The sequence below is a fragment of the Pleurodeles waltl genome, chromosome 10 (assembly GCF_031143425.1).
Source record: "Pleurodeles waltl isolate 20211129_DDA chromosome 10, aPleWal1.hap1.20221129, whole genome shotgun sequence".
NCBI classification, from domain to species: domain Eukaryota; kingdom Metazoa; phylum Chordata; class Amphibia; order Caudata; family Salamandridae; genus Pleurodeles; species Pleurodeles waltl.
This window is the reverse complement of record NC_090449.1, coordinates 22,104,970-22,119,507: the sequence shown is the minus strand read 5'-3', so window position 1 is coordinate 22,119,507 and position 14,538 is coordinate 22,104,970. Positions and strand designations below refer to the sequence as shown.

Genomic DNA, 14,538 nt, shown 5'->3' with positions numbered 1-14,538 from the left:
CTGCTCACTGTTGGAAGTGCTTCAAACAAAAAGGTTTCAGAAACTCCTGGATAAACCTAGAAGATAACTGAATGCTATGATCTGCAACATTAGTATCTGGAAATAGCATAAAGGGGAACATTAACTGATACAGTTTGGACCTTATTGTGACAGATTAAGTTTAGGATGCAATTGATGTAATTGTTCCCAAGAAAATAGCACTAGTGGACTACAAAGGAAGCTCCAACAGGTGCAAGGATATATTCTTGATTGTCAAGATTTTCACCTCAGCCACCCTCAACATTGCTGCCTCTCAACTCTGCGACAACCTATCACATTTGTTCCATAGCAAAATTCCTATAATTTACAGCAACTTCACACCACCCTAACCCCAGAGAACTCAACGCTAACCTACCTACCACAACAGCCACCTGAACGAACAGACAACCCTCACCAGAAGAGAGGCAGCAGCAATCATGCAAACCATCCACTCAGGGCTGCAATGATCTACAACCTGGGAACATCACCAATCAGCACCATCCTGACCCACATCAACACCTTCATCACACCTGCCACTTTCCCAGATGAAAGTAAACTTGCTGAAATAAAATGCCCTCCTCAAGAAGTCCACAACCGATCCATATCAACTTAGCAACTTCTGACTCATCTCCTTACTCCTCTATCCAGCCAAAGTGATTGAAAGGCCATTAACAGGCCAACTCACAACCCACCTCGAACTACACCATCTTCTAGACAACACACAATCAGGAGTCAAAAAGAACCACAGCACTGAAACCACACTCATTTAAGCCACTAACATTAAAATCATCGAACTGAGGAGAAACATCAGCCCTCATTCTGCTCAATCTCTCCGCAGCCTTTAACAGTCTCCCTTAACACCTGTATCAGAAGACTCCAAGAGATTAGGATACAAGGATTAGCTCTCAAATAGATTTGTTCCTTCCTCACAGGAAGGACCTGGAGGGTCAGGCTCCCGCCCTTCACATTAGTGAACAAGCAACTGCTTTCCATTGTCCCCACAGGGATTATCCCACACCTCCACTTTTCAGCCTTTACAGAACACTGCTCACCAACATCATTGGATCACCATCCTCTCCTATACCACTGGCACCAAACTCATCCTTCCCTGACAGACATGACAAACACTACCAGAAACAACTTCAACTGCATGACCGTGGCAGCAGACTGGATGCAAAGCAAATCCCGGAATCTCAACTCAGATAAGACAGAAATACTGGTCTTTGGCAACCACACTTCTCCAAGGGATTCCAGCTGGTGGCCATCCGAGCTAGAACTACCCTCCCTCTCCCCTGCACACACAGACCATGCAAGAAATCTACGTATCATCCTAGATGACAATTTCAACACAACGGTTCAAGTTAAGTATGCACTTCCTGCTTCCAAATCCTATGCATGCTGCAAAAGATATTAAAATGGTTGCCTCAGAACACCAGCTAGACAGTCATGCAAGCACTCATCACCAGCAGGCTGGACTATGACAACACTATGCTGGAATCCCCAAACTCCTAATGACTCCAGACCAAGAACACAGCTGCAAGATTCATACTCAACTTCTCAAACCACACAAGCTTCAGTGACTCTGCATTCACAAGCCCAGCCAATGTAAACTTCATGTACACATACAAAGCCCTAAACACAGGACCAACATAACTGAAAACAGCAGCATACACATTCATCAACCCACCAGACAACTATGATCTGTCTCACTCATACTCCTGCATCCGCAAATGCATAACTGGAGGTTGCTCATTCTCCTGCATCGCACCCAAGCCATGGAGCGACCTCTCTCAGAGCCTCCTCCTCCCTTCTTGAGTTTTGCAAGAAGCTCAATACCTGGCTCTTCATATAAGCACCTGCGGATTACAAATCTTCCCTAGATACCCTCAGGTGAACGTGCTATATAAAATCACCATAACAGGGATGCATCTGAGGTAGATAATGTAGAGAACTTTGCTTTTTGGTCCCTAGACTACTTATGCACCTTGAAGGGGAACTGGGGGAAGTTCCTGGTGTTAGTCACAGATCTCGGAATATTACTCATGTATTGAAGCCTTTGAGTTCTGGAGTCTGTGCAATATTATTCCGGTCTTGAAGAGTGAGAATTTGTGGCAAATCTTTTTTTACAGCCTGTGATTCAGGTACAGTTTTTGCATTCGTCTTGCAGTTCATCAGAATGCAGGAGTTTCTTCTAACTAGTCCAGAAAAAGCTTTGCATCTTGGAAGGATTAACTCCCTGAATAAAAAATGTCCCCAGAGACCACAGATGCACAAAGGAAAGCAACACGAGGCCAAAATAGCCCAGGAAGTTTAAAATGAATAACTCCAGTCAATTGTATACCATACTGGACAATGGCAGAGCACTGGAGAATCACTGAACAGGTGATATGCATGTAAAACAAAGGAAAGCATTAAATATTAAGTGTGACCGAGTAATAAGGACAAGGAATGAGTTTGGAGCACCTCCGTGTCACTGTACGTTCTGGGTCGTTTTTAAATGGGGAGGAATGGCTACTAAATGTAGTTGAGTTGTTTGTATTGAAAATTGGTGTTGTGCACTGCTACTGAAGACACACACACAGAAGACTAGAAACATCTGACATTTGAATCCATGAAAGATCCAATGCTAGAGAACCTGGAACAGCACATTTATCATCATCAATAACGTTCAAGTGCATCAGGAGTTGATGCTGTTAAGTGAAGATTTATTGCACTTTAATTTCTTTCAAGAATACTACTTCATACATGTGGCACCCATACCTTGTAACAACTTTCAAAGGACTTGACAACTTAGAATCCAGATACACAGCATGCCATCATAGCTCTAATCACTAGGACGCTCTTCCAGCACTTGTTTTCTGAGACCAGCATTGCCGTTAATAATTCAAACCTCAAAAAACTGTACTCCAGTAGTGATGTACATGCAGCACATTGCAAATGATTGAGGCCTGGAGCGAAGCACCTATAGCCTCATGTCTTATACAGGACGTCAGCACACTGCCCTTTCAATACCAGGACAACATAAGGAAAAGACTAGTAGACTGATCCTTTCCCATTCAGCACAGTCATCTCACATGGTCATGTTCTAGAAAGCAACCAAAGTATATTTTTAACAAATATCTCTGGTAAAACCCTTACAATCAGCTTCAGGTCTGTTGGCTCGATCTGGACAAAACCTCACCTTCTTCATATGGTGTGTATTCAACTTTATAGGTGCCATCCCCGTTGTCATGCACGAAGGCATCGGTCAGGTTCCCTGAGGGGTTAGAGACCCTGGTCTTTATGTGTGGTCCCCCAGCCTTCGTCAGTGCTCGGGCATCCACACTGAAATCAGTAGTGGCTTCTCTGAAGACTCCTGCAGCATAAACAGAGGTATTAGAAACCGGTACACCCGAAACCATAGAAGCAGGAGCTAAGGAGCACAGCAATGGGGTCCCATCACTATCTACACAACAGCCCCAATGGCCATTGTCCAGGAGGGCAGAACGCTCCTAATCATAACTTGACAAGGTGCCATTTTAAAAAGCAAACGTTTAGCTGCAAACCCTAAACCAACTGTCGCCAAACCTTTCTAAAACTCCAACATTTGGAGAAGGCAGAAAATAGCATAAGAACATGCACAACGTTATAACTGCTCTACGTCTCAAACATTCAATATGAAGAGAAATGAAAATGTCACTTACCCAGTGTACATCTGTTCGTGGCATCAGTCGCTGAGATTCACATGTTCTGCAATAGCTCGCCATCTGGTGTTGGGTCGGAGTGTTACAAGTTGTTTTTCTTCGAAGAAGTGTTTGAGTCACGGGACCGAGTGACTCCTCCTTCTGTGCTCATTGCGCATGGGCGTCGACTCCATCTTCGATTGTTTTCCCCGCAGAGGGTGAGGTAGGAGTTGTACTATAGTAATAGTGCCCGCGCAATGAAATGTGTAAGTATGTACCTATTAAAGGTTTAGATAATATATACAAATGTACAAAATTGAAGGTAACTTCTGAACTGCTACAGGCTTCCGGGGAGGTGGGTGGGCACATGTGAAACTCAGCGACTGATGCCACGAACAGATGTACACTGGGTAAGTGACATTTTCAGTTCGATGGCATCTGTCGCTGTAGATACACATGTTCTGCATAGACTAGTAAGCAGTTATTTCCCCATAAGCGGTGGTTTAGCCTGTAGGAGTAGAAGTTGTCTGAAATAGAGTTCTTAATACAGCTTGACCTACTGTAGCTTGTTGTGCGGATAGCACATCTATACAGTAGTGTTTGGTGAATGTGTGAGGCGTAGACCATGTGGCTGCCTTACATATTTCATGCATTGGGATGTTTCCTAAAAAGGCCATTGAAGCACCTTTTTTCCTTGTTGAATGTGCCCTGGGAGTAATGGGCAGTTGTCTTTTTGCTTTAAGGTAGCAGATTTGGATGCATTTAACAATCCATCTGGCTATACCTTGTTTTGATATTGGGTTACCTGCATGAGGTTTTTGGAATGCAATAAATAGCGGTTTAGTCTTTCTGATGTTCTTTGTTCTGTCAATGTAGTACATTAATGCTCTTTTGACATCTAATGTATGTAGTGCTCTTTCAGCCACAGAATCTGGCTGTGGGAAAAAAACTGGTAGTTCTACCGTTTGATTTAGATGGAACGGTGAAATAACTTTTGGTAAAAATTTAGGATTAGGTCGTAGGACGACCTTATTTTTTATGTATTTGTATAAAAGGTTCTTGCGTTGTGAACGCTTGAATTTCACTTACTCTTCTTAGAGATGTAATGGCGATGAGAAAGGCAACTTTCCAGGTTAGGAATTGTATTCCGCAAGAGTGCATGGGTTCGAAAGGTGGGCCCATGAGTCTTGTTAGGACCACGTTTAGGTTCCATGAAGGAACAGGTGGTGTTCTTGGTGGTATAATTCTTTTAAGACCTTCTATGAATGCTTTGATGACTGGTATCCTATACAAGGAAGTTGAATAGGTAGTCTGCAGGTATGCAGATATTGCTGCAAGGTGTATTTTAATAGAAGAGAAGGCTAGCTTTGCTTTTTGTAAATGGAGCAAGTAATTTACTATATGTTTTGGAGTTGCGTGTAGTGGTTGTATCTGATTATGATGGCAGTAACAAACAAATCTTTTCCACTTACTTGCGTAGCAGTGTCTAGTGGATGGCCTTCTGGCCTGCTTTATGACTTCCATACACTCTTGGCTAAGTTGTAAGTGTCCGAATTCTAGGATTTCAGGAGCCAGATTGCTAGATTCAGCGATGCTGGATCTGGGTGTCTGATCTGTTGGTTGTGTTGCGTTAACAGATCTGGTTTGTTGGGCAGTTTGATGTGGGGTACTACAGAGAGATCTAGCAGTGTTGTGTACCAGGGTTGTCTTGCCCACGTTGGTGCTATTAAAATGAGTTTGAGTTTGTTTTGACTCAATTTGTTTACTAGATAAGGAAGGAGAGGGAGAGGAGGAAAAGCGTAAGCAAATATTCCTGACCAGTTCATCCATAGGGCATTGCCTTGGGATTGCTTGTGTGGGTATCTGGACGCAAAGTTTTGGCATTTTGCGTTCTCTTTTGTTGCAAATAAGTCTATTTGAGGTGTTCCCCAGAGTGTGAAGTAGGTGTTTAGAATTTGTGGGTGGATTTCCCATTCGTGGACTTGCTGGTGATCTCGAGAGAGATTGTCTGCCAGTTGATTCTGGATCCCTGGAATAAACTGTGCTATTAGACGAATTTGTTGGTGGATTGCCCACCTCCATATGTTTTGAGCTAATAAGCTTAGCTGCGTTGAATGTGTTCCTCCTTGTTTGTTTAGATAATACATCGTTGTCATGTTGTCTGTTTTGACAAGGATGTATTTGTGGATTATGATTGGTTGGAAAGCTTTTAGTGCTTGAAAAACTGCTAATAATTCTAGATGATTTATATGCAGTTTTGTTTGATGTATGTTCCATTGTCCTCTTATGTTGTGTTGATTGAGATGTGCTCCCCACCCGGTCATGGAAGCATCTGTTATTACGTACTGTGGCACTGGGTCTTGGAAAGGCCGCCCTTTGTTTAAATTTATACTGTTCCACCATAGAAGCGAGAGGTAAGTTTGGCGGTCTATTAACACCAGATCTAGAAGGTGACCCTGTGCTTGAGACCACTGTGAGGCTAGGCACTGTTGTAAGGGCCTCATGTGCAGTCTTGCGTTTGGGACAATGGCTATGCATGAGGACATCATGCCTAGGAGCTGTAGTATTGTTCTTGCTTGTATTGTCTGATTTGGAGACATGTGCTGAATGACTCTGTTGAAATTGTGAATTCTTTGTGGAGTTGGCGTTGCTACTCCCTTTGTCGTGTCTATTATGGCTCCTAGATATTGCTGTACTTTGCTTGGCTGAATGTTGGATTTTGCAAAGTTGACGGTGAACTCTAGTTTGTAGAGGGTTTGTATGACTTGATTTGTGTGGTTTGAGCATTGTGTGAGCGAAGTGGTTTTGATTAGCCAGTCGTCTAGATACGGGAATACATGTATTTGCTGCCTTCTGATGTGTGCAGCGACTACTGCTAGGCATTTTGTGAATACTCTTGGAGCGGTTGTTAAACCAAAAGGCAATACTTTGAATTGGTAATGTATTCCTTCGAATACAAACCTTAGATATTTTCTGTGTGATTGATGTATTGGTATATGGAAATATGAGTCTTTGAGGTCTAGGGTTGTCATGTAGTTGTGTTACCATTGCTCAAAAAACACTTCTTGTAGTGTGACCATGTGAAAGTGGTCTGATTTGATGAATGTGTTTACTACTCTGAGGTCTAGAATTGGTCTCAGTGTTTTGTCCTTTTTTGGTATCAAAAAGTACAGTGAATAAACTCCTGTGTTTGTGTGCTTGCTACTAATTCTATTGCATTTTTTTGCAGTAGTGCTTGAACTTCTATCTCTAGAAGCTATGAATGGTGTTTTGATAAATTTTGTGATTTTGGTGGTATGTCTGGAGGGAATTGCAGGAATTCTATGCAATAACCATGTTGGATAATTGCTAGGACCCATGTGTCTGTAGTTATTTCCTCCCATGCTTCGTAATATTGATGTATCCTTCCCCCCACTGGTGTTGTGTGGGGGGGGTGAGTGACGTGTGAGTCACTGCTTGTTGGTAGTGGTTTTGGGGCTTTGAAATCTTCCTCTATTCCTAGGGAATTGCCCTCCTCTATACTGGCCCCGAAAGCCTCCCCTGTACTGTCCCTGGTAGGTGGACGGTGCGGACTGTGAGGTACTAGCTTGTGTGGCCTGACCCCGAAACCCTCCTCTAAAAGGTGTTTTGCGGAAGGTGGTATAAGATCCTCTGCTCTGCGAGGAGTAGAGTGCGCCCATGGCCTTGGCAGTGTCAGTGTCCTTTTTGAGCTTTTCTATGGCTGTGTCGACCTCCGGACCGAACAGAAGTTTTTCGTTTACTGGCATGTTAAGTACTGCCTGCTGAATTTCTGGCTTGAATCCAGACGTTCTGAGCCATGCGTGCCTACGGATGGTAACCGACGTATTAATGGTCCTTGCGGCTGTGTCTGCTGCATCCATAGAGGAGCGTATTTGATTGTTGGAAATGTTTTGACCCTCCTCAACAACCTGTTTTGCTCTTTTTTGTAGATCTTTTGGGAGATGTTCAATGAGATGCTGCATCTCATCCCAGTGGGCTCTGTCGTATCGCGCTAGCAGCGCTTGTAAGTTTGCGATGCGCCACTGGTTTGCTGCTTGGACAGCGACCCTCTTCCCGGCTGCATCGAACTTTCTGCTTTCTTTATCTGGGGGAGGTGCATCCCCAGAAGTGTGTGAATTTGCCTGTTTTCTGGCAGCCCCTACCACCACAGAGTCTGGTGGCAGCTGAGAGGTGATGAATACAGGGTCCGTAGGAGGCGCCTTATACTTTTTGTCCACTCTAGGCGTTACTGCCCTACTTTTAACTGGTTCCTTGAAGATCTCCTTTGCATGGCGTAGCATGCCTGGGAGCATAGGCAGGCTTTGGTAGGAGCTGTGGGTGGAGGAGAGGGTGTTAAATAAAAAGTCATCCTCTACTTGTTCAGAGTGTAGTTCCACATTATGGAACTGTGCTGCTCTAGCCACCACTTGTGAATAGGCTGTGCTGTCCTCAGGTGGTGATGGCCTAGTTGGGTATGTGTCTGGGCTGTTATCAGACACTGGTGCATCGTACAAGTCCCACGCGTCTTGATCTTGGTCATCGTGGCTCATGGCGGTGTGAGCTGGCGAATGTGACGGGGTGTAAGTTGGCGAAGCCGGAGTTACAGGTGGAGGCGAGGGAGGAGGTGTTACCTTCTTTGCTGTTTGTTGCTGAGGAGCCTCTAGTGCTATAAACTGAAGTGTTCTCTTTCTTTTGACAGGTGGAAGGGTACTGATCTTCCCTGTCCCCTGCTGAATAAAGATACGCTTTTGCGTGTGATCCACTTCAGTGGATTGCAGTTCCTGTTCAAATCTGTGTTTTTTTCATTTGTGAAGACATAGAATGCTCTTCAGTATAGGAGCCTGAAACTGGGTCTGTTGGTGCTTTTTTCGGCTCCGAAAACCCTGTTGTTTGTCTTTTCGGCTCCGAGGTAACCTTCCTCTTTTGTGCCGAAAAATCTTGGCCCCTATGGTCTTCGGCGCCACTGTCTCGGCGTCGATCCGTGTCGACACTTCTCTTTAGCACTCTCTCGGTCCCGAGGAGGCTGCGTGCCGGTGTCTCGACCGGAGTCGGACGATCTCGACACTGAATGGGCCTTTTTCGGTGCCGATTGTTGGTCACCGGTAATTTGGGTTGAGCCATGGCCGGTTGGCAGTGGCGTCCCCTGGGCCTTTTTGCCTTTTTTAAGTTCTGATCTCGACGTCTTACTCAGTTTTTGTATTGTCGAGTTCGGAGTCTGAATCCTGGATGGAAAAGGATTCCTCCTGTTCCTCTTCTGTCTCGAACTGTCGATGCTCCTTTGGCGTGGACGCCATCTGCAGTCTTCTCGCTCGACGGTCGCGCAGAGTTTTTCGGGACCGGAACGCCCGACAGGCCTCACAGGATTCTTCGCTGTGCTCGGGTGACAGGCACAGGTTACAGACCGAGTGTTGGTCCGTATAAGGATATTTGTTGTGGCATTCAGGGCAGAATCGAAACGGGGTCCGTTCCATCGGTGTTGTTCTCCACGCGGTCGGGCCGACTAGGCCCCGACGGTGTGCCGAAATCTACCCCGAAGGGCACCGAAGCGATTCGATGTTCAATGCGTCGTCGTGTGTGTTTATCTCGAACCGGATCGTAATGATACCGTCGAAAATCTTCCGTTTTCAGCTATCTTTCCGTTCCGAAACTCGGAGCAACAGGAACACGTCCGAACCCAATGGCGGAAAGAAAACAATCGAAGATGGAGTCGACGCCCATGCGCAATGAGCACAGAAGGAGGAGTCACTCGGTCCCGTGACTCGAAAACACTTCTTCGAAGAAAAACAACTTGTAACACTCCGACCCAACACCAGATGGCGAGCTATTGCAGAACATGTGTATCTACAGCGACAGATGCCATCGAACCAAGTGTTATACAGATGTTTAAAGTCTGACCGAAACAAGCCCAGTTCAGTAACAACCTATGCACTGCTGTACACAAAATAAGACAGGGTTGGGTAGCCATCTGTCCTACAGTGGTTTGTGGGAAGTGTTTTTCAGAAGAATCTGAAATGTGCAGAACCCCACAATCATAAAAACTTGTGTGCATTGATCAATGGAAATTATATTGTGCTGCAAATTGAAACATGAAAATACAGTGTTCAGTCAATGAAAAAGTGATCAATCGTATGAAAGATCTACCTTGGGGCAACAGATGTGCTTTGTGAAGCAAGATTTCTACTATAAATACACACATTGGTAGGAAGACCCAAGCATGTTTCTACTATTGATGTTGGAGGAGGTAGAGAAACACCCCAATGGTGTGGCAGAGACAGGGTGAAGCACAAGTGGATAAGTGTGGTCGTAGTAGCAGGAATAATGGGCTCAGGAAGTTAAGTGGCAAAAGTAGAGGGTTTGTGTTCCTTAAGGTGAAGTCTGCAGGCGGATGCTTCAACACCAGGAAGGAGTAAAACTGGAATAAATAAATCCGAGCACCAAGTTAAGGGTTGATGTGGTGAAAATGTGGCATGATGAAATCTTATAAGGGAATCTGCACAGAAAGAGGGTATGACACTAAAAAGTTGAAGGGTAAGAAGGAACAAAGTAAAGGAACATGTGGGTACCCCTGCTAAATAGGTATCAGTGTAAAAATGTGCAATCAAACTCACTTATTCTATACAGTTGGCAAGGCAATTTCAACAGGACGACACCAGACCATGCTCATACTCACTTGTTGGTACTCAAGAGCCCCTGAAATGATAACAAATCTAAAGTTTGAATACACAATAAAGAAACCCGACTGGACAGGTATGAAAGTTAACGCCACTGCTTTTCTGAATTTAATAGCAAATGAAATAGGAATATGTGCTTAGAATCCTAGAAGTGCATCATGGCAATGTACTGAATACCACTGCAGGGTGCAGGATCCAAGGGAGGAAAAATAATTCTTCAATTGTGATCAAATACACATAAATAAAAGCTCGCTAGTCAAAACGTTTGGGTGGGTTAAAGTTTCACGGTTAAGTACTGTGGCTTGTCGGGGCATTCACCAACCAAAAGCAAAAGTGATAACATTTAGGAAAGTCGTTTTCCAGGGAAGAAAGTGAAAGCACTGGATGTGAGATGCACATGCTCAAATAAAGAGCATCAGTTTTGACACTGCAATGTTCAGCTCGCAAAAGGGACCAGAAGTAGTTACCTTACTAAAACTTTGGGTTGGCGAAAATCTCCATCCAAGAAGGCGCTGCTGCAGGCAGCAAACTGCCAACTGGACATTTTGAAATAACACTGGCAACTAAATACAGGATCCTGGGGCACTACAGGCAGTTCACCACCCAAGTAGGCAAACACATGTTGCTATGGTATGAAAGACCAACGGTTCTATCCACCACTGGTTGCAAAGTTGGCTCTAAAAGCACCCATTAGTAGCTTTAGTCCGGAGTGTGATTCACTGGTCCTCTGTGCATTTCTGCAACTTCCATGCATGAAGCTCAGATCTTAGTAGGATGATTATGGAAGAGCTCATCAAGCAAAGAGGCTAACCTGCCCGACGAGCCATTGGACGAGACCTACATCTAACAGATCAAGCCTGGCGTGAATGATAAACATGCAGGGTGCATTTGCTTGGCTGCTGTCCACCGGTAACTCACGTTTGCATAGGCAGAAAGGTTGATTTGACATTTAACAAAGTTAGACCAGTCAGCTGCATAGAAATTGTAAAAAAAAAAAAAAAAAAAAAAATGCGAAGGGTTACTTCAGTGCGAGGCCTCTAGCAAAGAAATGGTCGGATATAATTGAAAACCTGTTTCATGAGACTCTGCCCTTACCACAAATAGGATTGTGGGGAAATTCCAGGCTCAATGTTAAGGTTTTGATTTGCTCTTGTTTTGACACTTGCCCCATTAGGATGAATCTAGATAAAATCTTACTGGTTCCCACAAGTCATGGGCACTTGTTGAATTACTTGCTCATGCATGTGGCCTTCCTCTCATGGGCAGTCTATCTGGATGCAGCGATCACCTCCAAGATGAGATGCGCCTCGCAAATAATTCTAATTTGTCTTGTTCTTCTTTTGCCACTCTTACAAGTAATTCGACACACTCCACTACACCAATAACCGAACAGGTATCAGTGAGTGGAGAGGCAGAAGGAGAAGTTACTTATTTGTGATCAGAGTTCTGTTATCTGTATTCTCTCTGAAGTCATAAACAGAATATTGCCAATTGCATGGCGGAACACAATTTATTCAAACTATAAGTGCATTTGTCTGGCATCACTGCTATTAAAGACACCATCTCAAATAACGTTTTCTCCTATCCAGATATTGTGAATTTCCTCAAAGGGTTTAAGAAAGTCTTCCCTCTTTTTGGGAACCTGTTCCCCCACCTCCCCATGAGAGCTTATGAAAATGTCACTTACCCAGTGTACATCTGTTCGTGGCATCAGTCGCTGAAGATTCACATGTTGTGCATAGCCCGCCATCTGGTGTTGGGTCGGAGTGTTACAAGTTGTTTTTCTTCGAAGAAGTCTTTCGAGTCACGGGACCGAGGGACTCCTCCTCTTTGTCTCCATTGCACATGGGCGTCGACTCCATCTTAGATTGTTTTCCCCGCAGAGGGTGAGGTAGGAGTTGTTTGTTAGTAATAGTGCCCATGCAATGGCGTGAATAAGTATGTACCTATCTAAGATTTAATATGTTTACAAATGTACAAAGTTGAAGCTAACTTCCAAACGGCTACAGGCTCCCGGGGAGGTGGGTGGGCACATGTGAATCTTCAGCGACTGATGCCACGAACAGATGTACACTGGGTAAGTGACATTTTCAGTTCGATGGCATCTGTCGCTGTAGATACATATGTTGTGCATAGACTAGTAAGCAGTTATCTCCCCAAAAGCGGTGGCTCAGCCTGTAGGAGTGGAAGTAGTCTGAAATAAGGTTCTTAGTACGGCTTGACCTACTGTGGCTTGTTGTGCTGATAGCACGTCTACACAGTAGTGCTTGGTAAATGTGTGAGGCGTAGACCATGTGGCTGCCTTACATATTTCGTGCATTGGAATATTCCCTAGGAAGGCCATGGTAGCGCCTTTCTTTCTGGTTGAGTGTGCCCTTGGTGTAATGGGCAGTTGTCTTTTTGCTTTAAGGTAGCAGATTTGGATGCACTTAACTATCCATCTGGCTATACCCTGTTTCGATATTGGGTTTCCTGCGTGAGGTTTTTGAAATGCAATAAACAGTTGTTTAGTTTTTCTGATGTTTTTAGTTCTGTCGATGTAGTACATTAGTGCTCTTTTGACGTCTAATGTATGTAGTGCCCTTTCAGCAATGGAATCTGGCTATGGGAAGAACACTGGTAGCTCTACCGTTTGATTTAGGTGGAACGGTGAAATAACCTTTGGCAAAAATTTAGGATTGGCCCTTAGGACTACTTTATTTTTGTGTAGTTGGATAAAAGGTTCTTGTATTGTAAACGCCTGAATTTCACTTACTCTTCTCAGAGATGTGATGGCGATGAGAAATGCAACTTTCCATGTTAGGAATTGTATTTCGCAAGAGTGCATAGGTTCAAAGGGTGGACCCATGAGTCTTGTTAAGACGATGTTTAGGTTCCATGAAGGAACGGGTGGTGTCCTTGGTGGTATAATTCTTTTGAGGCCTTCCATAAACGCTTTAATGACAGGTATCCTAAATAGTGAAGTTGAATGGGTAATCTGCAGGTATGCAGATATTGCTGCTAGGTGTATCTTAATGGAAGAGAAGGCCAGGTTCGATTTTTGTAAGTGTAGTAAGTAACCCACTACATCTTTTGGAGATGCGTGTAATGGTTGAATTTGATTATGATGGCAGTAGCAAACAAATCTTTTCCATTTGCTTGCATAGCAGTGTCTAGTGGATGGTCTTCTGGCTTGCTTTATGACTTCCATACATTCTTGTGTGAGGTTTAAGTGTCCGAATTCTAGGATTTCAGGAGCCAGATTGCTAGATTCAGCGATGCTGGGTTTGGATGCCTGATCTGTTTGTGTTGCGTTAACAGATCTGGCCTGTTGGGCAACTTGACGTGGGGTACTACTGATAGGTCTAGCAGTGTTGTGTACCAAGGTTGCCTTGCCCACGTTGGTGCTATCAGTACGAGTTTGAGTTTGTTTTGACTCAATTTGTTTACTAGATATGGAAGGAGAGGGGGAAAAGCGTACGCAAATATCCCTGACCAGTTCATCCATAGGGCATTGCCTTGAGACTGCCTGTGTGGGTATCTGGATGCGAAGTTTTGGCATTTTGCGTTCTCCTTTGTTGCAAATAAGTCTATTTGAGGTGTTCCCCAACGTTTGAAGTAAGTGTTTAGAATTTGGGGGTGAATTTCCCACTCGTGGACCTGTTGGTGATCGAGAGAGATTGTCTGCAAGTTGATTCTGGATCCCTGGAATAAACTGTGCTATTAGGCGAATGTGGTTGTGAATTGCCCATTGCCATATTTTTTGTGCCAGCAGGCACAGCTGTGTCGAGTGTGTCCCCCCCCCGGTTTGTTTAGATAATACATTCTTGTCAAAAAACAGACAACATGACAACAATGTATTTGTGAGTTATGATTGGTTGAAATGCTTGGAAAACTGCTAGTAGTTCGAGGTGATTTATATGCAGCTTTCTTTGATGTACGTCCCATTGTCCTTGTATGCTGTGGTGATTGAGGTGTGCTCCCCACCCTGTCATGGAAGCATCTGTTATCACGTATTGTGGCACTGGGTCTTGGAAAGGCCGCCTTTTGTTTAAATTTATGTTGTTCCACCATAGAAGCGAGAGGTATGTTAGGCGGTCTATCAACACCAGATCTAGAAGCTGACCCTGTGCTTGAGACCATTGTGATGCTAGGCACTGTTGTAAGGGCCGCATGTGCAACCTTGCGTGTGGGACAATGGCTATGCA

The 14,538-nt window shown here is 44.3% G+C and overlaps 1 protein-coding gene across 4 annotated transcripts in view; it reads right to left on the bottom strand.

The window, feature by feature from the left end:
- Positions 1-14,538, bottom strand: part of FLNA (filamin A) — a 252,270-nt gene that overhangs the window by 50,685 nt on the left and 187,047 nt on the right. For all 4 annotated transcript variants that reach the window (XM_069209483.1, XM_069209482.1, XM_069209484.1 and 1 more), the window contains exon 23: positions 3,200-3,373. In XM_069209483.1, coding sequence (XP_069065584.1) covers positions 3,200-3,373 — 174 coding nt within the window. The remainder of the gene's footprint in view (positions 1-3,199; positions 3,374-14,538) is intronic.